The sequence below is a fragment of the Lipomyces tetrasporus genome, assembly GCF_029532465.1.
Source record: "Lipomyces tetrasporus strain NRRL Y-64009 chromosome Unknown POJ06scaffold_5, whole genome shotgun sequence".
NCBI classification, from domain to species: Eukaryota; Fungi; Ascomycota; class Lipomycetes; order Lipomycetales; family Lipomycetaceae; genus Lipomyces; species Lipomyces tetrasporus.
This window is the reverse complement of record NW_026611600.1, coordinates 885,543-904,551: the sequence shown is the minus strand read 5'-3', so window position 1 is coordinate 904,551 and position 19,009 is coordinate 885,543. Positions and strand designations below refer to the sequence as shown.

Below are 19,009 nucleotides of genomic sequence, written 5' to 3'. Positions count from 1 at the left end.
TTGTCAATCACGCGAGGGCACAGAAGTGATTATCATAGTGGTCTGCTCCCTAACAGAAATTGGGGCACATAGACGGTTTGGCTCAGTCAGTTACACCAAAAATTGCCCATTCAACCTTGAGAAAAGCTCGGCCTCCATCCTTTTACCTGCTTCTGGTCCACCGAGAATGTCCCCCATCATATCGGTTCCAGGTGGGAAGTCCATCTCAAAAACTGCTTCTCCGGCACCCCTCATATTATTATTGGCCAACACCGCTTGACGAAAATGCCATCGCAGGAGATTATCTCTTGCGCCCGCTTCACCGCTAGATTCGCGACAAATAGGGTCGAGTATCTTCCCGTCTATCCGGAAAGAATCTTCATCAAAGCATGTTATCTTATAGCCATCATCTGGGTTGATGGAGAAACTGAAAGAATCAAATTTCTGATGGATATGGGACTGCAAAGTAGCCCGTTCTGAGGTGAGTTTATTGTATCACGCTCTCCCTCTCTCTTCGTGATCCACGTAGAATATCCGCTCTGTACCCAATACTCTTCACTAGAAAGTGGGAAGATGCGGGCGGTCTCAAACCCGACCCAATCATTCCTATAAGCCCCAGCGTTGACCACGCCAGTTATTACGCACTTCCCATCTCTCTCACGGACCCGAGCTCGAAAGAAGTCGTCCCTGCCCGTGACAGTTTTGGAAAGGATTCGGGCAATCCAGGGTTCGTCTGTGATGGATATTGCGTCTGCGTGAACCTAAGTAGCTGCATATACATGGACGTATAAACAAATATATTATAACCTTTGCGAGAATAAGGCCTTATGTCATAATGGCCTGGCTTGAGAGCATCATCTGTTGGCATCAGGTCGACTCCGGTGCTGCACAGTGTACAATGAGGATGTTCAGCATGGAGAGAAAGCCTTTCTCAGTTACGGATGGGTTCAATATCATTCCCCCCAGCGAATTATCCGGCTCTGAAAAGAGGTAAAAATGGACATCTCGACCTATAGCTCTGCTGCCGGCCATTAATTGCCGTTGAGTGTCATTGCATCAAACAAAGCTTTGTATCCATCCGACCTTTGACCCCGCAGCCTAGGGTTAGGATTATTTGCCGCAGTGTGAACATTCATTACGCTAATAGTCGTAGGCCGCTTTAGGCAATTAACTATCCTTACTTTGGGCTAGCTTGAACTTTCACTAGGCACAGCCATTTTTCATTGTTCATTCATCCGTTGTATGCTTTAAGGTCCGGACTTTTTTGTGCCGGTTTAGTTACTTATAGTCAGGTTCACTACTGCATAGACTGGATATGAGCGATAACTGCTTGTTATTCGACTCGGTCTAAGCTAGTGCAGGCGCGGACTATGGCCGAAATTCGGAATTCTGTCGATCAGAGTAGTGCTCGGTTGCCATCATTAAGACACGTACGATGATGATAATTTGATAGTACGAAGATATCAAATGCTAGTGGTGACGAGTAGATCATTGTCCAGCTCGTGTACCGCATCGTCGATTCCGTCCGTCGCCGATGGCTGACGTATTCAGAAATCGCAGATCCCGTCGGATCGAAAGAATTAATCAACATGCTCAGATGCCGGCCTAATGCGACCGACAGACCGGCAATCGCAGTAACAGTAATAGCGGCCATGACTCCGGCATGTCCTGAGTATCCTTGGCTCCGATACTGCCGGGACCGTCGACCGATCTATACCGGTTATCGTACCGGTTAGCGCGGACGTAGAAGCTCGGCAGTGAGATCACTAAGACACGACAAATGCCGATCGGATTGGCCGGTACTTGTATCGTACATTCAGGAGCACGAAATGACGCAAGATATTAACTGCTGCTGTGGTTTCCGTTGATAGTCCGACGCCTGCGACGTCACGTAAGGGGCTTGGCGCAGCGTGTGGAGCCGCGATATGTGCGGCGGTGGAGTGGACACTGGGGAGGGCACGAGTGATGCCGAATATAGTAGCCTGGGCTTAGGTTGATGACCAGAATCGGGGCGCGTCGGCGTGTGCAGATGTATTTGTTCACGGACCGCAGGGTGCACTAGTGGACTAGTGGCAGGTAGATATTTACTACTGTTGAGAGTGAGTGTGTGCGAGTGTGGCTGTAGCAGGATCAGCAGTGACATCATCAGCGATATATGTCAAGATGATTATTATTATTATTACTATTATTATTCTTGCCGCGATCAGGTCCGCAGCGTTTTTGCTTTTGCCTCTATGCCCCGCTGTGCAGGGAATGTGAAATTAACTTACAGCACTCAATATTAGTTGTCACTCCACAGCTAGTCAGTCACCCCACTTCCCCCGCAGGCTACTTCGACCTGTCAAAAACCTTGTGAACTTTCTTGCTGTGGTCCACCAGAACGCTGCTCTTCGTTTGCACATGGCGTGTAGGAGCGTCAACAGTTGCATTTTCAGCACCGCAGGCACAGCACGTGTGTGGTGCACGGTTGGAAGTAAGTGTGAGTTGCGTGCGCGTTGGTTTGCCCCGTTACGAAGACCCGCGCCTGCAGATCACCACGCCCCCTCGAGATCCTATGGGTTAGGGCACTGCGCCGGTTTGGCCGGCCAGCAGTCAGCCCAACTGCGGCTGGTATCTCCCACACAAAATCCGCGGCAAGGTACGCATGAACTTTGGGTGGCTAACTAGCGTCGAAGGCGTTGCACATTAGTGCGTGCGTCGGGTTGGCCCAACTTATTAGTTAGCGTCGTTTTAAAAAGGATCACTGCCTAACTCTGCACTCACTAATTTAAAATATACGCCCTGCGCCGTGCTCTTCGCAACCATTCTCACATCCAGCAGCACGAACGACGACGACGACGACGACGACGACGACGACGACGACCACCACCATGCACTCGTCCAGCTCGTCTGTCCTCGCAAAGGTCGCCAGAACACGGCTCGGCACGCTGCTGGCCGCTCGCATCAAGCTCGTCGACGTGCTCGGAATCGGTGCCTACGGCGTCGTCTACGCGGCCCTCGACACCACCACCAAAGTGCGCTACGCAGTAAAAGCGCTCCTGCGAGACTCTGCCACCGGCGAACCGCTGGCAAATACTCAAAACGAAGTCCTGCTGCGGGAAATAAGCCTGCTGACAAGAGTTCACCTCCACCCGAATATCGTCTCTGTCGCAGACGTCATCAACCGCGACGACGGTCTCTACGTCGTCATGGAATACTGCGCCGAGGGCGACCTGTTCCTCAACATCACAGAGAAAAAGCGGTACGTCGGCGACGACGAACTTGCCCGGTCCGTCTTTTTGCAGCTCGTCGATGCGGTTTACTACTGCCATTCCGTCGGCGTATATCATCGCGACTTGAAGCCAGAAAACGTGCTCGTAGCCGACGACGGCGCCCGGATACTGCTGTCCGACTTCGGCCTTGCTACCGTCGACCGCGTCTCCTACGAACACGGCTGTGGGTCGAGTTTCTATGTTTCTCCTGGTACGTTATGGCAGCCTGTTTAACTCTCGGTTTCGAACTAACAAGAAAAAAAAACCAGAGTGCCACTCTGACGCCAACCAATACGGTTATGACGCAGCGGCAAACGACGTCTGGTCGCTGGCCGTGATTCTAATCAACCTGACATGCGGCCGCAACCCATGGAAGACGGCGACCCTGACCGACGACTCGTTCCGGGCATACCTTCGCTCGCCCAACTATCTCCAGCGCATCCTTCCCGTGTCACCTGAACTCAACCAGATTCTCAATCGAATGTTCGACACAAACCCGCAGACTCGAATAACCCTCGAAGAACTCTATCACGCTGTCAAGAGCTGTCCGCGGCTGACCGTGTCGGCCGAAGACCATCAGCGCCGGATCGGCCAATACCAGACCTCGCGCAACGTGTACCAGACCACGCCTGCAAGAACGATTGTCGACACTCAGACCGGCACCATGACACCGCCGGTGACGCCCAACGGCGCCGGCCGAACTACGTCGCGGCCGGAAACGCCGCGCAGTAGCAACAACCCGTTCCGGAGGCGTCACGCGTATGTCTGCAAAGACTCGCCGTCGCCGTTCACCGAGGCCGATATCAAGCTGCCACGTGAGAAGAGAGACGGGCTGGGTATTACGGTGCCAACAAATGCCATCGCGGCATCAGAGAGACTACAGCAGGCGCTCTGGGGCGCCCGGCCGACTTCGACCGCGTCGACATCGTCATTGACATCACACACATCAGGCGTATCCACACCAGCATCGTCTGTCTCGTCGTCACCGCGGTCGTCGGCGGATGCATACTATTTCGAACAGTTTGCCAACCAGCAGCGCTTAGCCGAGCCTTTCACTGACTGGGACATGAACACGATCTCGCAAAGCGTGTACGACGCCTGCGACTTCCTCGACCGCAAATCGTCGTCCTCATTAATGGAATCCGCATTCTTTGACCCAGTCACGTACCAGGTCCCACCCACCCTGCAACAAGTGCCGCAACAGCCATTATCCAAGACCCCACCAACACCACCACCACCGCGCCGATTATCAATGTCGTCGGCGGCCAAGAAGGCAATGATGCTCCGCGCGTTACCGGCCAAAGCAGCAAAAGTCGCTGGCGCGCGACGCCGGATGATACCGAACGCGATGCCGACCTCGGATTACTACGGACTCGACGGACTGCGAGAGGAGAACATTTACGTGCCGCCGACAACAACTACAACAGCAACGACGACGGCGGCGGCGCCGATTGTCGATGACGAACATAATTGTTTGTGCGTCAAGCTATTTTGACTCGGTTTTTTAGTTGGAAATTTAATCGTGAGCAAAGCGCTAGGTTTGGGCTTTAATCTTTCTAGTTGTAAATAGGTTTTTTGTGGATACCGGGGACCACCAGTTTAGATTTGGATACAATTTTTTGCTCTTTTGGACTGACTTGTTTTTGGATCGGGTTTTTGCATTATATCATCAGTTTATTTTAGTTATGGGAATCGGGTTTTGTTTCTTTTTGTTTTGGGTTGTCATCAAATCAAACTATCTTTCCATCCGCCTTAATTAGATACAGCATGGTTTGCATCACTCCGATCTCGCCCGGCATATCGATGCATGTTCCAGTTTTCGCCTCGGCCTAAACCTTGCAAATTGAAAATAAAGTTCATTGTCGATGCGATACTATCGCCTAATCCGGAACGGAACGTGAGATTGATTGGCTGATTGCCGGAACGTTGGTGGGACATCGGTATCGTTGCTGGTTTAAAGTTTGGGGGGTTGGGTTTACAAGTGGATTGCCGTTGCCTGTTATAAAACCGAGATACAAAAGCGGACTGACTCTTTGGTGACGACGACGGGACCGGTGGCACACCTCTCTGGTTTAAGTTTGTTATTGAATTGGATTCGACATTTTTTAGCCATCTGATATCTGCGTCTTGCCAGGCTAGGGGTCATCAGGAGTGTCTGATGACCGGTTGGGTGTGATGAACGATCACCCAAGTGCGTGTGATACCAAGACCTGCTCGACCCCATCTGCGTTTCGAGTAGACCTGGATTGCACCAAACTGTACAAGATAACTTTAGCTTTTGGCACGCGTGTAATCCCTACATGAAGAAATGGATAGCTCTTCATCCGATCATCGCCGCACGGCCCTAAATCGAACGGGACCCGGACTAGAACAGCGTAGCGAGACATGGCCATCGTGCGCTTGCACACGGCGCCAGTTGGGGACTAGTGCGGAAACGCAAACTGGGTCCGTTCCGGAAAAAGCTGGTGACTGCCGGAGAGGATAGCCAAATGCGGGCGTGATTTTTTTGTAGAATTTTCCCAGGCGTGCGGCGTCGAACGAAAGCGGCCACAGACAAAGTCGTTTTTATCTGTGGCGGGTCCCGGATGGTAATTTAACTTGCATGAATGAAAGCGAGACGCTATGGTTAGGTGCAGGATGGATTATGCAAGGACAGGGGAACGAAATCGTTTCTCATAGAGGAATAATCTGGTCCCTTGAGATTAGACGATTCCCGTACCGAGAGAAAGGTGGGGAAGATCACACTCAATTTACGATTATTCTCAATTCTCCTTCAAATTGGTGCATAGCAAGTTGCGATGTATAGCTTTCCACGACGAGAAAATGGTTCGACTTCGGTCTGCCAAATGTCCCGCGTACAAACTAATATACAACTAACATACACAAAGACACGCCGCACCAAAGAAATGCTACATACTGAAATTCTCGATCCGCACGAGACCGTTGGCAAACCCGGCAGCGATCCATCCGCCCGTCTGCCTTCGCCAGTTCCAACCCAAACTTGTCACGCAGACAGTCTCGGGATAAATCAGGTAACCGCCTTTGCCGCGGCTACCTGCAGCGAATCCGATAACATCAACTTTGTATCCTTCCACGAACCGAAACTTGCCCTGCCGCTCGCTGTACTCGAGCTTGAAAAGTCGGGTTTGCGGCCAGTCCTTGTACGTGATCTTCTTGCCGACCAAAGCCCGCGCGACCGGATTCGCGACCGTCACAGCGCCGTCGGCGCCGCCGGTTGCAGTGAACGGATGGCATTTGCCGGATGCAATGCACATCACACTGGCTTCGTGTCTTGTGAAAATCACGTCTGTCGGTAGGTTTAGGATCGGCGTAATTTTGGTGAGAATCGAATCTTCGACCGAAATAACCGCGTTCAAAGACGGCACGTAGGTTGCGGCGGCAGAGTATCCTTTCGTCCGGTATGCTGATGCGCGACAAGACCGTGGGTCACGGGTGTCTAGCGTGCGGGTGTACCCATCTGCCGAGGTCGTTGTTAGGACATGGGGGTAATCTGGAGATGCGGATTCTAGTGTGAGTATAGCGCTCTGATGAACGGGCGTGCAGATGATTGGAGCCGTGTGGCCATTCAGCGGTCGTGCTTCGTCGTCGTCGTCGTCAGGTTCGTCTGCAATTGCGAGGTCGAAAGTCGCGACAAAGCCGTTGGTGCAGCCTACGGCGATGACGTGTCGCGTCGTCCATGTCACGCATGTTATTGACATTCCGGGAAGCGATATCTCCTTTGCCGGTGTTTCGACCATTACTACGTCGTCAGTATTTTTTTCGTACGATGGCAATACAAATCACTTACAGTACTCCGTATTTTGCGAGTCGACAGCCGGCACAGAAATAACTCTCACCTTGCCATCTTGAAACGCGGCAGCAAGACAGCCAACCGTACTGTCATTCTTCGACTTGGCCTCGGGGCAAAATCTCAAACTCCACGGTGTTCCCCAGGAATGCAATAAACACAGGGCCAGTCGAGCGCGCGACGATCCCGGCTGATCAGGATTCATGTTCCAAATCTGTATTACTGAATCGTAAGTGGCGCGGTCAAACATCGACACAGCAAACTCGTCCACTTTGGAAACTATCGACACCACAAGGTATTGTACATCTACCGCCGTGATTAGCACTCGTAGCGAGCTGCAAAAATGCATTAACCATACTTGAATCCATCAATGGTGCCCATTGGCATCCTGTCACGTAGCCGCCCGTGTGAATCACGAAACCTTCGCGTCTGCCGTCCGTGAGGTCGTGCAAACTCGCCGACTCATTCGCTTTGATGGAATATTCCTTGAACGGCTCATTCATTCCGACTTCAAACGTGAGCTCCTGTTCTCTTGGTGGTAAGAACAGCGGCACTTTTTCTTCTTCCGCCGTCACTAAGCTCTGAAGAGACAAATCTATCTTGTGGTCGTCTGGCGGAGGAAATATGGGATCTTCGAGCAGTTCTTGTCGTATTGCAGTCAATTCATTGATCCACTTATTCCTGTACTCAATACCCTCCATCAACGGTGCATTCCTATTTCCGTAAAACAACGCCATTCGTCCTTCGACGGAATCCTTTGTTTTCCTAGTCTTGCTCCCCTGCACAGTTGAACTCGTTCCCGGCGCCATTTTCAACTTCTTCTGTGCAATCTTGCCCGGGCCCGATTTCCCGCGCTTCGAAGTCTCATCCTGTTCTTCGAAATCCGACTCAGGTTCGTCATCCTCTTCTTCTACTACATCATTCGCATCCAAATCGTCCTCCTCGTCTGGTTGCTCTTCACCACCCACATACTCGTCGTCCTCGTCGTCAACTTCCTCCACAGCTTCATCGTCGCCTTCATCCTCAATGTACACGACGTTGTTTTTCGGCTTTGGCCGCGGCATAGGACCTTTACTCGGATCCTTCGGCGGCCGCCCGCGACGCCGTTTGGGCTGGCCACTAGCAGGGGTTTCATTTGTGCTTACGCCGGCATCATCTTCGCCATCTGGCAGAATCTCAATGCTTTCCAATTTCGCATAATCGACATTCCGTCTCGATGACCGCGCAGGTCGTCCTGATGATGTCGTGACAACTTCTTCAGACTCGGCAGGTAGGGGCGTTCGTTGGGCCGAGCTCTCGCGGGGTGGTTTTGGCGTGCGTACAGGCGGAACGTAGTCAGGTGGAAGTGGATGTTTCCGAGGTCGTCCACGACCACGTTTGACGGCCTGTCCGGGCTGTGGTGGGATCTGCGTCGATGTGGTGTTGGGCTGCTTGGGATCAGGTAGTTGCGAGATTGGTACTGGTGTCGCATCGTCCATTGTGTTCAACTTCTCGATTTAAGTAGTCGCAAACCAATTAAATCGTCCCCAGATAGTCGACATGCTTCTCTAACAATTGATCCAACTATTCCGCAACTGTATTCCGCATAATCATTTTGCCGCGCATGTGATGTTGGCGTGGCTAGCATACCCTCCAAATTAACCCGTTGACTTCACCGCCGAAGCCATCAAAGTTTGGCGATGAGCTTCGCCTAGTATCTTAGCATTCTGCCACTCCCCGCAACAACAGGGACAATACGCTCAAATTTCAGCCACCGTTCAAGGTCTTTAGTAAAATTATTGCCGATTTCGTTTCTACCCAAGATTAACTAGATAGCGAGGTACTCTGATTTTAATTTGGCACACGAATCTGTGTATAAGCTGCACCGAGTTGTCAGCACGCGCCATGTCCGAAGTCGCTCCACAACAACAACCCGACGTCCGAACATGCTGGATCTGTCTGGGCACATCTAATGACCCACCACCAGGCGGCACGGCTCCAAATTGGCGACACCCGTGCAAATGCAACTTGACAGCACACGAATCATGCCTTCTGGACTGGATCACGGCATCAAAAGACGAACTTCCGTGTCCGCAATGCGGCACCATGATCCGGGTCGTACAGTCTCGGAGCCTATCGCTACGACTGCGGCGTGTGCTCGAGAGTCTGGCAACGAGAACTGCGAACTCGGCTTTCATTGTCACGATTTTGGCAGGTGCCACGTCCGCAACGTATACTGCGTTGTATGTCCATGGCATGGTGTCTGTGTTTTGCGTATGCTCGTTGGAGGACAGCCTAAGGGTCATGGGATGGTCAAGGGAGTCTGGTTCGCTGGAGGAGGTGATATATTCGAAGTTGCTGGCTTATGAGGATCGCAAAATTACCTTTGCGAACGCCGTGCAAGGCATATTATCCGGATGGTGGTTTCACCGTATGTGCCGTTCACAAATCTCGAACCTCACCGATACTAACGGTATCCATAGGGCCATCACTAGTAGCTGCAATCCCGATCATGCTAGTCATGTCGAGAAGAAACTCCGTCCCGACGAACGCGGTGGTAAACACAGCATTGGCCCTCTCGCTACGGCGAAAAGTTGGCCCCGGGCTAAACATTGCAGATACGATCATCTACGCGTTTCCAGTTTTGCGAATATTGCATGGCGCATTATATAGGCGATACATTATCCCCCAACGCCTAAAATGGGAGCGAGAAGCACAGACAACGAGCACAGCTTTGATGGAACCCGAGCCTGTCGATGATGTACACCCGCATCCTGTCGAAGATGCCGATGGCCCGGAGCAAGTTCAGGTTGATGGGGAGGTACAGCCAAATCTGGTGGTGGAATTGAATGGGAATTTGAGAAGAGGCAATTTGGGTGTTATTGTAAACAATCAGAATATTACGTCGAGTGTCATTGGTGCGTTGGTATACCCAGCACTAAGTGGACTGATGGGAGAGTATGTCTTTACGCCTTGTGAGCCATGTGCGCGGTTGCTAACTATCGAATAGTTTATTGGCCAAGGTTTTTCCAAAGTTGTCTAAACGGATACAAGATCGGCTGGTTCGGAGCCTTATCGGTGGCTGTCTGGTGTTACTTCTGAAGGTAGGTTCAATTCAGGCTCCGTCTAGAATAGCGCCGCTCATGCAATATAGGATGTGTTTGAGACGTACTGTTCCTACGTCTTGTCTAAGCAGGCGAAGACTCGACGAATACAAGACTATCCAGGCAGCCCGAGTTCATGATGAATATTCGTGGGCCCGATGCGATTCTAGAGAACGACATGGCAGTCTGACCTGTTTCTGAAATATGCAGTAACTATACTCATATGTTTATCTAAAGTGAACTTGTACAACATTCAGTTTTATGAATAGCAGAGAATCGTATTGTGCGGAAGCCGTCATCTTGGTTGTCATAGCTCTACACTTCCGCATTAATGCAGTATGATTGGAGACTGGCTGCCTCGATTTACCTGTCCAGTGCTCAACGTAATGGCCATGTAGTTGTGGATGAAATCTGCCTGTGTGAAAGTGCACTCTTTTGAAGACTTTGAAGCGGACTAACTAAAGAGGGTTTGCCGTATTCCTATGGTGGCCAATTGCCCTGAGCGCATTCTCATTGTCCTCTATCTTTCAGGTGACGATCCTGGAGCGGATTCATCAGCATATGTTACCTTTACTTACATGATATCGGAGGGCGCTGAGATGAATCTGCAAGACCTGGCACGATTGCCATAACGCGCAATCGGATTAGGGTTTTGCAGTGAAAATGCCAGGTTATGCCTTAACTGCAGAACATCCGAGCTGTGAATTGTCTGATCCTGCCGAATACCCTAGCCCAAGTCCCAAATGCTTGGGACTCCCAAACAAGACTTGGAAAAATTTACATCATATCTCTCAAACAACAAGGGCTAGTATTTCATTGCTCTCACCATCCGAGCTATAGATATTCTCGGAGTGATTTGGCCAGTCGTGATAAAAAGGACAGATCACAATGGTAGGTCAATGAAATAATGAATTTATGTAAGGTCTAACTCTGTTTTATAGCCGCAAAACGATTACATTGAAGAACATATTAAGAAGCATGGCCGGCGGTTAGATCATGAAGAACGGAAGTACGTTGTTATTACACTGATCGTATGGGAAAAAACAGTTGTGGTTCTAACGAAAATGGTTGTAGACGGAAGCGGGAGGCGAGAGAGTCGCATCGGATTTCAAAGGATGCTCAGCGGTTGACTGGATTCAGGGCGAAGATGTTCGCTAAGAAGAGGCATGCTGAGAAGATTGAAATGAGGAAAAAGTACAGCTCGATTTTTATCTACAGTAAGGGGAAACTGGCGTACTAATTTACTTGAATAGGATCAAGCAGCATGAGAAGGCAACGGTCAATACGACCACTAGCACCCCTGATGATCCAGATGGATTGCCAGCCTACCTTCTTGATCGTCAGAATACAAACCAGGCCAAGGCATTGTCGACGTCGATTAAGCAGAAACGTATGGAGAAAGCGGCGAAGTTTGCGGTGCCGCTGCCTAAAGTTCGCGGCATCTCCGAGGAGGAGATGTTCAAGGTTGTCAAGACCGGCAAGTCAAAACGGAAGAGCTGGAAGCGCATGATTACGAAGCATACATTCGTTGGTGAGGGATTCACTCGACGGCCGGTGAAATTCGAGCGGGTCATCAGACCATCGGCATTACGGCAGAAGAAGGCCAATGTCACTCATCCTGAACTTGGAGTGACTGTGCATCTCCCAATTTTGTCTGTCAAGAAGAATCCTCAGAATCCGTTATACACTCAGCTTGGTGTATTGACAAAGGGAACAATCATTGAGGTCAACGTCAGTGAACTGGGTTTGGTTACTGCGGGCGGAAAGGTTGTCTGGGGCAAATATGCCCAGATAACGAATGAGCCCGATAGAGATGGTTGCGTTAATGCCGTGCTCTTAGTTTAAATCGCCTGAGGTTTGCATTTCTCCTGAATCGGTTTATATGTAATGTTCGATCAGCTCGGTTATGTGATAGGTTGGGTTATTTGTTTTAGTTTTCAACGTCTAGATGGGTATGTTGGGTTTTAATAAAGCATCATATGAATTCATGCCTGAACCGTAACCTTCAGCTTTCCTTGGATGCAGTTGGCGGCAACAGTGGATAATGAATAACCCTACCTGATGACTAGGTGCCCTGCGGAAAGCTCACAAAAGTCCCTCTCCTTGGTACACATTAAGATATATTTCGTATCGACGGAAAGTTACACGCTTTTGGCCATGCATTGGTACGGTATCTACTGCTCACCATTAAGCACACCATTCGGTGCACTGGCATTCTTGACGGCTGTGAAGGCCTGCTCGAAGTCGGCAATAATATCATCGATAAACTCCGCGCCGACAGCAACCCTAATCGAATCAGGCTAAATCGTCAGTACAAGCAACTACTTCAAACGGACTAGCAAGATCTACGGAGGAAATACATACAGTGACACCAGATGCCAACTTCTCCTCATCACTAAGTTGCTGATGGGTAGTAAAGTGTGGTGCGATGACTAATGTCTTCAAGTCGCCGACATTGGCGAGATTCGACGCTAGTTTCAACGCGTCGACGACCTGAGCGCCGACGTTTGGACCGCCGATTGCACCGAACGAGAGGACTGCGCCGAAACCGTTCTTGAGGTATTTCTTTGCCAGTTCATGCGATGGATGGCTTTCGAGACCGGGGTATGAGACCCAAGCGACGTAGGGTGAAGTTTCGAGATACCGAGCAAGTGCAAGCGCATTGTGGACGTGACGCTCGACGCGCAGAGAGAGAGTTTCAATGCCTTGGATCAACAGGAAAGCAGCAAATGGGTTCAGTGTAGATCCTAGATCCCTCAAGACCTCAGCTCGCACACGAGCAGCGAACACATGCTCGTTTCCGAACATCTCGATGAACTTTACGCCGTGGTAGGCTTCACTTGGCTGGACAAACTGTGGGAATCGGTCGCCGTGGGCTTTCCAGTCGAACTTGCCTCCATCAACGATGACACCGCCGATTGTGGTACCATGGCCACCGATCCACTTGGTAGCGGAGTGAACAACAATGTCCGCTCCGTGCTCGAGCGGACGGACGAGATATCCAGCCGCGCCGAAAGTGTTGTCGACGACGAGTGGAATACCTTTGCTATGTGCAAATTCGGCGATCTTCTCAAAGTCCGGAATGCTACACAACCGTTAATAAACAAATGCGCATCAATAAGACCACACGGAACCTACTTGTACTGAGGATTTCCTATGCTCTCCACATAAAGAGCCTTTGTTTTATCATCGACGAGAGGTTCGAAATCCTCTGGCTTGTCACCCTTCACGAACCGCGTCTCAATTCCAAATCGGGGCAGGAAGACCTTGAACTGATTGTACGTACCGCCGTAGAGGTACGACGTCGAAACAATGTTATCTCCAGAATGGCAAAGTGCAGCAATAGCCCTATGTGATATTAGCGATATCTCCACCCGGCCGCCGGTTGGTAGGAGTGCACGCACATGAATTGGGCCGCCTGTCCGGAACTAGCAGCCACAGCAGAAACTCCGCCTTCCAGTGCGGCTATTCGCTTCTCAAAAACGTCGACGGTCGGGTTTCCGATTCGGGAATAGATATTGCCAGCCTCCTGTAGACCGAAAAGGCGGGCGGCATGGGCGGAATCGTTAAACACAAAGGACTACTCGGCAGTGTTGGCAATTGCAGTTAAGCCAGCCTCAATGAAACCTAGTAAATAATTTTACGTACGGTGCTGGCATAGATGGGCACTGCACGGGCATTGGTGACAGGATCAGACTTCTGACTGTTGAATCGTTAACCCGACGAAATCAACGCAATCGAGACGAACTAACCCAGCGTGGATCTGCAACGTGTCAAAATGAGAACCAGGCATTATGCTAACAATGGTCTAACAATGAAATGAATAGTGTGATCAGTTCTGAGACTTGTTGTTGAAGTAACAAAGGTATGTGGTAGATCAAGAGCCAGGCAGGCTAAAGCGTTTTATGTGTGATTGCGGTCCTCGGGCAGTTTTTTTCGCTGGTCGCCAGTGAGCTCACGCGATGGCATGACTTATTTTTCGACGTGAATCGGCGCAGGAGCTGTATATCTGCACAATCACTTCATATGCTAATCTTCACGTCTCGACATATCAGCATTATCAGGACTCCCTGCCACGCTTTCCGAAAAGACAATAGCGTATCCCGCACTCGAAATACATCTGATTGCACCATAGATGACGACTGATGCGCCGCTTAACAGCCTTGTCACTATACTACAGCAATGGGCTGGGCACGCTGTACTCGTGGCCGGGAATGAAAAGTTTCGTGATCAGGGGTAACGTGGAGAGCTGCAAGCGATGTCGCGATTCGCGACTGCAATTGCTTCAGAGAGTGTCGAAACCTTATTCGATGACCTGAGGGCGAGTCTGGATGACACAACATTTCCCAGCTATTAATCCAATTATGTATTATTGCTCTACTATGATATTCAATATCCCCACAATGGCACCTAAAGTTATGCGCGTATTAACATTGAATATCTACCGATGGCTGTTCGAATCTCGAAGTACTGACTCGTTAGAGTTACTAGCTGGTACAAAACCCTTATAGTCTTATTCACTTACCCTAGAATACGAAACCCTTTGTATTTCGCAGTTGGTGCAGCTTGAGACGAAGAATGAGTTCTCCTTTATAGACTCTGATTGGATCTAATGCCGACGAAGAATGCTCTCGTATATGCTCTTATCTCAACGTTTTCAATCTAGATAAATAAACAGTAGACACTGATATTTATTTAACATCCGCAGTAATTGGTATTTAACTTAATTCTTCGTTCGAACGCTGTCGTCATAGATCGCGATGAGCTACACACGGACCGACGAGGCATACGGATCGAGTAGCTACCATAAACGGCAACGGAATAATTACTCTCAGCCGAGTGGGTATAGTCAGCGATCCCAACAATCTATTCAGTTGAATTATGATTACGAAGAAGGACAGTCGCATCAACCTCAGCAACGCAAAGTGGGACACCGACGGACAGTCGATTATACCGGTGCTGTGGCGCGATGGCGGCATAAGAGGGTCGTGTGCCTTTATTCGAAGGAGCCTGGTGTTGTGAGACCTAGGAAGGATTATCTCATTGATGTGAGTTAGCAAGATACGTGTGGAGAAACTATGATTGACGTGACTTAGCTCTTTCCTCCTGTTGCGTATTGTGATAATCCCATAAGCAGTACAACTCTGAAGTTTGTGCATTCAAGCGTTAATAAAGTGCGACATCCTGTCAACTTAGTTCGTGTATGTTCTAGCCTTTTCGCGATGGTTAATCAATTGCTGACCGTTTTAGTGGACACCAGAAGGAAGACGATTACTGGGAGCCAGCAGCAGTGGAGAGTTCACATTGTGGAATGGGATGAGTTTTAACTTTGAGACCATTATGCAGGTGTGTATTATGAGGATGGTAGACGTAAATATGACCTAATCCAGTTCAGGCACACGACCAAGCAATACGCGCAGGAGAATGGTCACACAACGACGACTGGTTTCTGTCTGGAGATCAGGAAGGGATCGTAAAGTACTGGCAGCCCAATATGAATAATGTCAAGGTCCTAGCGGCACATAGGGAGGCTGTCCGAGATTTGTCGTTTTCACCTACGGACGCGAAGTTTGTGACCGCGAGCGATGACAGCACCCTGAAAATTTGGAACTTCAACGAGGGACAGGAAGAACGGACCTTGACAGGCCACGGATGGGATGTGAAATGTGTGAATTGGCATCCAACAAAGGGCCTGATAGTGAGCGGATCAAAAGATAACTTAGTCAAGCTCTGGGATCCTCGGACGGGAAAGTGTCTAACGACGTTACACGGTCACAAGAATACGATCACTCGAGCACAGTTTCAGCCTACGAGAGGTGACTTACTGGCGACTTCAGCGCGAGATCAGACTGCTAGAATATTTGATATCAGGATGATGCGTGATGTTGCTGTGCTTAGAGGTCCTAGCTGCGATGTTACGACTCTGGCCTGGCACCCGATCCACCACTCGTTGCTGGCGACAGGCGACTTTAATGGTGCAATACATTTCTACTTGCTGGACACCTATCAAGCTGGTGCGGGTGCATCATTGTCATCCGTAGGCATGTCGGCTGGAGGAAGTTCATCTGCCCAAACCGCATCAGTTGCTGCAACCGCCAGATCGTTCGAACCAGTACAATCTGTTCCATATGCCCATGAGAGCGCGATATGGTCTATGGAGTTTCATCCTATGGGGCATATTCTATGTACAGGATCCAATGACAAGTTTGCACGATTTTGGTGTAGGGCGCGACCAGGCGATAGTGCTGCGTTTAAGGACGGATATCATCTTGGGCACGAGAATTCTCAAGCGTCGGGCTATGGTGCCGATCGACACGGATATGGAGGAGGGCATGGAAGTCACTACTAAAAATTTTAGATACTTTTGTGTTATAGAGCTGATTTTTTGAATGCATGCAAAACTAATTGTTCTATATACTGCGACGTAACTAACAGACGTGGACAGTCCATGTGTCCTCGTCTGTATCATACGTTGGGCAGACGGGCCTAACACAAATGAGTAGGGCTTTAATAGGATAATATGCCTCTGTCCCGATGAATTATTCTCAACCGAAATGAGACTCGCTAAGCGGCAGACGGCACGAAAACTTCTTTGTCGTCTATCAAATAAAGTTCCGCGCTATCTAAATAAGGCCCAAGGCCCTTAGCCGGCGTCGGACTTCTGGAAGTGTTCTGCGAGTGCGCTATACCTGATTAGGACTAGTGGACGCGGAAATGTTAGAGCGGGACTCCGACCCAAATGCCGTGGGAATGTCACTGACTGTCGTACGCACTTTAGTCGTGGGGCCAAACGTTCATTCATTCAATGGCGCTCACCGCTCTGGGTCATAACTTGTTCAGCTAACAGCATCCACACGCGAAAAGCGGCACCATTCTTCAACCAGTAACACGGGCACAACGAGCGAAAGTCACCTCCGCAATCGGAGCGTCTTCCCGTGTGTCATTGTTATTTAAGCGAACTAGCGATAAACTGCGAAGCGCAAGCTCAATCGTGCGTCACGGTAGCCAAATAGCAGTCCTGACATAGTATTGTCTCTTCGATTCAATTGGAAGCAGCCGGCACAGTGGTGTGTTTTTGGATATGTAGCCTTTCTCCGTTTAAATGCTAACAATTATATCTCCAGACGCGATAGACCGACAGATACTTAAGTCGTATTGGACGGAATTGGAGTAGGTCTCAGGATATATATCTATCATTCATATTCATCGGCACCCTCCAACCAGGCTCTTTCCAATTTCACGGTCACCACTCTGAAGACGTCACCGTATCCAGGTTTCTGCTTGGCTTTGCCACGGATAACTTCAGATTCGTCGATAAGATTGGCGATTCAGACAAAACAACTACCCCACAACATTGACCTCCATAACTCTGGCGCCGAATGCAAGTGATCCGGCCGCCTTTGAGGTGATCGTCCTGGTGGGTTTATTTCGCCGTCGCCGAGTTTTGGGAGAAATCATTGACATGCTGACCATATATACACAGGGCGCCTCTGGTGGGCCGTTCGAATTCGGGGTCTCTGGCTACCTCATCAAATCTAACACCGAGCCATGGGCCAAAAACACACTAGTCGCGATCGATGCGGGCACGTACATGTCTGGCGTAATGCAGGCCATGCGTCCAGCAGCATCACTCTCGGCAATTTCACCGTGCCAACAGCAGCTTGGAACGGGACTACTGCCCTATGTCTCGCCCTTAACGAATGCGGCATATGTTGTCAGGGAGCTAGTGGCCGCTGTTTGCATTACGCATGCGCACTTAGATCATCTCGCCGGCTTTGTGATAAACAGTGCCTGCTTTACAGCTGAGAATCCGAAGAAGCTGGCAGGATTGCCATGGGTGGTTGATGCAGTGCTCAAGCATATATTCAATAACGCTATATGGCCCAACATGTCTAACGAGGGCGATGATCCAATTGGCATGGTCACACTGCACAGATTCAAGTATTCGTCTCATGCTGCCGGCGACGACGACGATGACGAACCGGTGGGTGTCATTGAGGATTCTTTCGACGACGAAGATGGCTACGAGACCATAGCCAACGGTCTCGATATTCGGGCCTTCCGAGTCTCGCATGGATGCGTGCACTATACTGGGAAGGCGCCGAAAGCTTACGAATCGAGCGCGTATTTTCTTCGGGACAAGCATTCTGGAAAGGAGATTCTCATGTTTGGCGACGTTGAACCGGACTCGGTCTCCATGGCGCCCCAGAATCGAGCAGTGTGGATTGCCGCAGCGCAAAAATTCGGGAGGAATAAATTGTCGGCCATATTCATCGAATGCTCGTACGCTTCGATACAGCCTGAACACTCCTTGTTCGGTCATTTGTCGCCCCCGTATTTGATACAAGAGCTGAAAATGTTCGCTAGCTTTTTGCGCTGTCCGCTTCCGGCAGAAGTACCATTGAGAACCGCCAAGTCGTTCCCGACGGTTAGTGGTGGACCGGGCGGATTTGCCAACTACTCTTTTTTTGGTGAATCGATCACTGCAGGGACGAACTCTCCGGCCGTATTCCCATTCTCGTTAAAGCAACACGTCCTTCTTCAGCAGCAACAGCAGCAGCTACAACAGTCACACCATCACCCGTACAGACTGCATCCCCATCCCCATTACCACCATCACAGCAAACATAAGTACATGCAGCAATATTCGCCGTCGTCGAGCAGACGGACATCCGCGTCCAGCGTCGAAAGTGCTGGCAGCGCTGGATCAAGTCCGTACACACTGCCAAACGAGGACCAATCTGTGCTGATGGCACAACAGGTCCAGCGGAGAGCAAGCGCAGTCCCGAACGCGCAGCACCCTCAGCAAGTGTGGGGACCGCTGTCGGGTCTCGTGGTCGTGATCACGCATATCAAAGGGCTGACCGACGACGAGGAGCTCGTGACCG

The 19,009-nt window shown here is 50.2% G+C and overlaps 9 protein-coding genes across 9 annotated transcripts; 5 read left to right on the top strand and 4 right to left on the bottom strand.

Annotated features, from left to right (window-relative positions):
• Nucleotides 1-90: 90 nt before the first annotated feature.
• Nucleotides 91-1,011, bottom strand: POJ06DRAFT_295476 (uncharacterized protein; the record flags this gene model as incomplete). The annotated part of the gene is made up of 4 exons (XM_056190512.1): nucleotides 91-455; nucleotides 479-730; nucleotides 787-837; nucleotides 870-1,011. The coding sequence occupies 4 exons, from the start codon at nucleotides 1,009-1,011 to the stop codon at nucleotides 91-93; spliced, it is 810 nt and encodes a 269-aa protein (XP_056043961.1).
• A 310-nt stretch (nucleotides 1,012-1,321) lies between these two features.
• On the bottom strand, nucleotides 1,322-1,790 carry POJ06DRAFT_252931 (uncharacterized protein). The gene has a single exon (XM_056187579.1). It carries the CDS (start codon nucleotides 1,631-1,633, stop codon nucleotides 1,376-1,378), a length of 258 nt encoding a protein of 85 aa, XP_056043960.1. The 5' UTR covers nucleotides 1,634-1,790; the 3' UTR covers nucleotides 1,322-1,375.
• A 975-nt stretch (nucleotides 1,791-2,765) lies between these two features.
• On the top strand, nucleotides 2,766-4,977 carry POJ06DRAFT_105923 (kinase-like domain-containing protein). Its single transcript, XM_056183982.1, has 2 exons — nucleotides 2,766-3,441; nucleotides 3,500-4,977. The coding sequence occupies exons 1-2, from the start codon at nucleotides 2,850-2,852 to the stop codon at nucleotides 4,723-4,725; spliced, it is 1,818 nt and encodes a 605-aa protein (XP_056043959.1). The 5' UTR covers nucleotides 2,766-2,849; the 3' UTR covers nucleotides 4,726-4,977.
• A 1,110-nt stretch (nucleotides 4,978-6,087) lies between these two features.
• On the bottom strand, nucleotides 6,088-8,680 carry POJ06DRAFT_105904 (uncharacterized protein). The gene is made up of 3 exons (XM_056183981.1): nucleotides 7,397-8,680; nucleotides 7,039-7,344; nucleotides 6,088-6,990 (listed from the first exon to the last, which is right to left on the bottom strand). Exons 1-3 carry the CDS (start codon nucleotides 8,514-8,516, stop codon nucleotides 6,140-6,142), a joined length of 2,277 nt encoding a protein of 758 aa, XP_056043958.1. The 5' UTR covers nucleotides 8,517-8,680; the 3' UTR covers nucleotides 6,088-6,139.
• A 70-nt stretch (nucleotides 8,681-8,750) lies between these two features.
• On the top strand, nucleotides 8,751-10,683 carry POJ06DRAFT_105874 (uncharacterized protein). The gene is made up of 4 exons (XM_056183980.1): nucleotides 8,751-9,448; nucleotides 9,501-9,975; nucleotides 10,028-10,121; nucleotides 10,172-10,683. Exons 1-4 carry the CDS (start codon nucleotides 8,923-8,925, stop codon nucleotides 10,259-10,261), a joined length of 1,185 nt encoding a protein of 394 aa, XP_056043957.1. The 5' UTR covers nucleotides 8,751-8,922; the 3' UTR covers nucleotides 10,262-10,683.
• A 610-nt stretch (nucleotides 10,684-11,293) lies between these two features.
• POJ06DRAFT_252923 (ribosomal protein S8e/ribosomal biogenesis NSA2) lies at nucleotides 11,294-12,115 on the top strand (the record flags this gene model as incomplete). The annotated part of the gene is made up of 1 exon (XM_056187578.1): nucleotides 11,294-12,115. A coding segment is annotated over exon 1 (448 nt), but the record flags the coding sequence as incomplete, so codon positions are not given.
• A 180-nt stretch (nucleotides 12,116-12,295) lies between these two features.
• Nucleotides 12,296-13,914, bottom strand: POJ06DRAFT_281531 (Cys/Met metabolism PLP-dependent enzyme-domain-containing protein; the record flags this gene model as incomplete). Its single annotated transcript, XM_056189954.1, has 6 exons — nucleotides 12,296-12,421; nucleotides 12,447-13,206; nucleotides 13,260-13,469; nucleotides 13,526-13,701; nucleotides 13,770-13,824; nucleotides 13,874-13,914. 6 exons carry the CDS (start codon nucleotides 13,912-13,914, stop codon nucleotides 12,296-12,298), a joined length of 1,368 nt encoding a protein of 455 aa, XP_056043955.1.
• Nucleotides 13,915-14,729: 815 nt separating this feature from the next.
• POJ06DRAFT_252916 (WD40-repeat-containing domain protein) lies at nucleotides 14,730-16,520 on the top strand. Its single transcript, XM_056187577.1, has 4 exons — nucleotides 14,730-15,169; nucleotides 15,218-15,322; nucleotides 15,372-15,467; nucleotides 15,517-16,520. Exons 1-4 carry the CDS (start codon nucleotides 14,882-14,884, stop codon nucleotides 16,468-16,470), a joined length of 1,443 nt encoding a protein of 480 aa, XP_056043954.1. The 5' UTR covers nucleotides 14,730-14,881; the 3' UTR covers nucleotides 16,471-16,520.
• Nucleotides 16,521-17,583: 1,063 nt separating this feature from the next.
• POJ06DRAFT_197292 (cyclic-AMP phosphodiesterase) lies at nucleotides 17,584-18,489 on the top strand (the record flags this gene model as incomplete). The annotated part of the gene is made up of 1 exon (XM_056185067.1): nucleotides 17,584-18,489. A coding segment is annotated over one exon (906 nt), but the record flags the coding sequence as incomplete, so codon positions are not given.
• Between the last annotated feature and the right edge of the window lie 520 nt (nucleotides 18,490-19,009).

What these genes read in the sequence shown, in the direction of transcription:
- POJ06DRAFT_252931 (XM_056187579.1), bottom strand. Translation starts at nt 1,633, where the DNA reads ATGGCCGCTATTACTGTTACTGCGATTGCCGGTCTGTCGGTCGCATTA.
- POJ06DRAFT_105904 (XM_056183981.1), bottom strand. Translation starts at nt 8,516, where the DNA reads ATGGACGATGCGACACCAGTACCAATCTCGCAACTACCTGATCCCAAG. An exon ending in GGCACCATTGATGGATTCAA is followed by an intron (nt 7,345 to 7,396) that starts GTATGGTTAATG and finishes TCACGGCGGTAG; the next exon opens with ATGTACAATACCTTGTGGTG. An exon ending in CTCGCAAAATACGGAGTACT is followed by an intron (nt 6,991 to 7,038) that starts GTAAGTGATTTG and finishes CTGACGACGTAG; the next exon opens with TAATGGTCGAAACACCGGCA.
- POJ06DRAFT_105874 (XM_056183980.1), top strand. Translation starts at nt 8,923, where the DNA reads ATGTCCGAAGTCGCTCCACAACAACAACCCGACGTCCGAACATGCTGG. An exon ending in ATCCGGATGGTGGTTTCACC is followed by an intron (nt 9,449 to 9,500) that starts GTATGTGCCGTT and finishes CGGTATCCATAG; the next exon opens with GGCCATCACTAGTAGCTGCA. An exon ending in CTAAGTGGACTGATGGGAGA is followed by an intron (nt 9,976 to 10,027) that starts GTATGTCTTTAC and finishes ACTATCGAATAG; the next exon opens with TTTATTGGCCAAGGTTTTTC.
- POJ06DRAFT_252916 (XM_056187577.1), top strand. Translation starts at nt 14,882, where the DNA reads ATGAGCTACACACGGACCGACGAGGCATACGGATCGAGTAGCTACCAT. An exon ending in GGAAGGATTATCTCATTGAT is followed by an intron (nt 15,170 to 15,217) that starts GTGAGTTAGCAA and finishes GACGTGACTTAG; the next exon opens with CTCTTTCCTCCTGTTGCGTA. An exon ending in ATCCTGTCAACTTAGTTCGT is followed by an intron (nt 15,323 to 15,371) that starts GTATGTTCTAGC and finishes TGACCGTTTTAG; the next exon opens with TGGACACCAGAAGGAAGACG.
- POJ06DRAFT_105923 (XM_056183982.1), top strand. Translation starts at nt 2,850, where the DNA reads ATGCACTCGTCCAGCTCGTCTGTCCTCGCAAAGGTCGCCAGAACACGG. An exon ending in GAGTTTCTATGTTTCTCCTG is followed by an intron (nt 3,442 to 3,499) that starts GTACGTTATGGC and finishes AAAAAAAACCAG; the next exon opens with AGTGCCACTCTGACGCCAAC.